We start from the raw sequence: 2,500 nt of genomic DNA, 5'->3' as shown, positions 1-2,500 counted from the left end.
AAAGCCTGGGGATGTGTGCTTAATCCCTCCTCCTCCTCCTCCTCCTCCTCCTCCTCCTCCTCCTCTTAATCTCGCCCAAAAAAGGCTGAACAACACTCATCGGAGCCAACGCTGAGAAAATAAATGTCCATGTCTGTGCATCTTAATCCGGCTGGGTTCATTGGTAACGCTGATGTGGGCCAAGTCGGGAGGGGTGGGGGGGGTGGTATTATCATAATTGCAATTACAGTAGCCTGGCCTGGCTCACAGCTCGCTGAGGGTAGCACGGAACGCGCATACATCATAGATGAACCGCCACACTACGCCACACATGTCACGCACCACACAAGCCCTCCTCACCTCCTCGCCGCCGCGATGAGAGCGAGTCGAGCTAGCCCTGGTCGTGGAAGCGTTTGCCGGGCGAGGGAGAGTCTGGAGGAAGCTGCAGGGTACGTAGCTGAGCGAGGGGGTGGGGGTACGACGTTGACATTTCAAAAACAACACGCACGCCTCGTGTGAAGACTGGTTGTAACAGCACAGTACACACACACGCACACAAATACACTCGTACAGACTCGCACACGCACACAAATACACATACACTCACACAGACTCTGGCGCGCTCACACACACGCTCGCGCGGGTGCGTACCTTGTTGAAGTCTTCGCTGGTGGCCCTCATCTCCTTCCAGGTCTTGTTGAGCAGCTGGATGCAGATGCAGAAGAACTCCTCAAAGGAGCGGTCGTGCGTGAAGAACATGGGGTGGAAGTCGTGGCAGTTCTCGCTGGCTGTGGGGACACAGGAGGACACACACACACAGAGAAAGATCAGCTTTTAACAGCCACACACAAGGAGAGAAAGATCAGCTTTTAACAGCCACACACACACAGAACGACTAGTTTTTAACAGCCACACACACACAGAACGACTAGTTTTTAACAGCCACACACACACACAGAAAGACTAGTTTTTAACAGCCACACACACACACAGAAAGACTCGCTCTTAACAGCCACACACACACACACACACAGAAAGACTAGTTTTTAACAGCCACACACACACAGAAAGACTAGTTTTTAACAGCCACACACACACACAGAAAGACTAGTTTTTAACAGCCACACACACACAGAAAGACTAGTTTTTAACAGCCACACACACACAGAAAGACTAGTTTTTAACAGCCACACACACACACAGAAAGACTAGTTTTTAACAGCCACACACACACACAGAAAGACTAGTTTTTAACAGCCACACACACACACAGAAAGACTAGTTTTTAACAGCCACACACACACAGAAAGACTAGTTTTTAACAGCCACACACACACAGAAAGACTAGTTTTTAACAGCCACACACACACACAGAAAGACTAGTTTTTAACAGCCACACACACACACAGAAAGACTAGTTTTTAACAGCCACACACACACACAGAAAGACTCGCTCTTAACAGCCACACACACACGCTCAAGGACCCTTCGACATGTGGACAGTCAGAGCTGGGATTCGAACCACTGACCCTTCGATCACTGAACGACCCGCTCCACCAACTGAGCTACAGCCAAGGAAGGATGGAAGGATTTTTCTGCGCGGGCCGCACCATTTAGAGGGTTGCCGCAGCTACCCAGAATGCAATAGCGGGGCGTGGAATTGCATTGGCACGTCAGAAATTGAAAACGTCCTCCATGTAATGAGTCGCAGGGCGGCATGCCTTAGGGAAACCTCCGCCCGGAGCGCCGGACGGACGGGCAAATGAGACCCAGTCACAGGCGCTGGCGTGCCGCCAAGTCTGTCACAGAGAGAGGTCACGCACTCAGCGGCTGATTGGCTGTTTACTGGACAGGATGCTAGGCTGAGGGGTAGAGGGCGAGGAGGGAGGGAAGTCCTGATTCAATCTGACCATTTGCAAAGTGGGAGGATGGTCACAGTGGTTGATGCTAGCGAGGTGTTTGATGGAGGGTAGAATTAAATGTCAGGGCTGTTTCGGGGAATTTGAGACGGTGACGAGTATCGCAGGACTGAAGTCGCTTCTGTTTAGCAGTGCACCTTATCGAAAGATGGAAGTTAACACCTCATTGAGGGGTAACAGTGTTCACAGTACAATATTACAGTCAAGGGTTATTTTATATTCATGAAAAATAAAAAAAACACTTCAAATATTGTTCGAACTCTACTAAATTAATTTGAATATATTCAAACTCAAATTCATGGCACTTCTGTGCCCATCACAGTTCTGAATACGTTCCTTGAGCACGCGTTGTGTGCCGTCTTGTTCATCAAACATACTCTCAGTGACTCGGCTTTTCCAAACTGTTACTGGATTCGCTTGTACAAATGTGAAATATTTGAATATTTCATCTGACATATTTCTCCTATGCCAGTGAAATGATTGAGCAGGCTGAAATGTGGGCCGTGCACGACCTTGATAAAACGCTAAAAGGCTAAACATCTGATGGTGAGAAAATGGTAGAAGATATCTAAAAGATACTCGGAGCAAGTTGGACTGACAGC

At 48.7% G+C, this 2,500-nt stretch overlaps 1 protein-coding gene across 1 annotated transcript in view; it reads right to left on the bottom strand.

Annotated features, from left to right (window-relative positions):
- The window catches only part of elmo1 (engulfment and cell motility 1 (ced-12 homolog, C. elegans)), a gene marked incomplete at both ends in the record, with an annotated part of 92,993 nt that overhangs the window by 53,792 nt on the left and 36,701 nt on the right, over positions 1 to 2,500 (bottom strand). Inside the window, one exon of the mRNA XM_084455039.1 lies at positions 631 to 767. Within this exon, the coding sequence (XP_084311165.1) occupies positions 631 to 767 (137 nt within the window). The remainder of the gene's footprint in view (positions 1 to 630; positions 768 to 2,500) is intronic.

This window comes from Borostomias antarcticus (assembly GCF_949987555.1).
Source record: "Borostomias antarcticus genome assembly, chromosome: 21".
NCBI classification, from domain to species: domain Eukaryota; kingdom Metazoa; phylum Chordata; class Actinopteri; order Stomiiformes; family Stomiidae; genus Borostomias; species Borostomias antarcticus.
The sequence above is the reverse complement of the archived record's forward strand: the minus strand, read 5'-3'. Positions and strand labels throughout refer to the sequence as shown.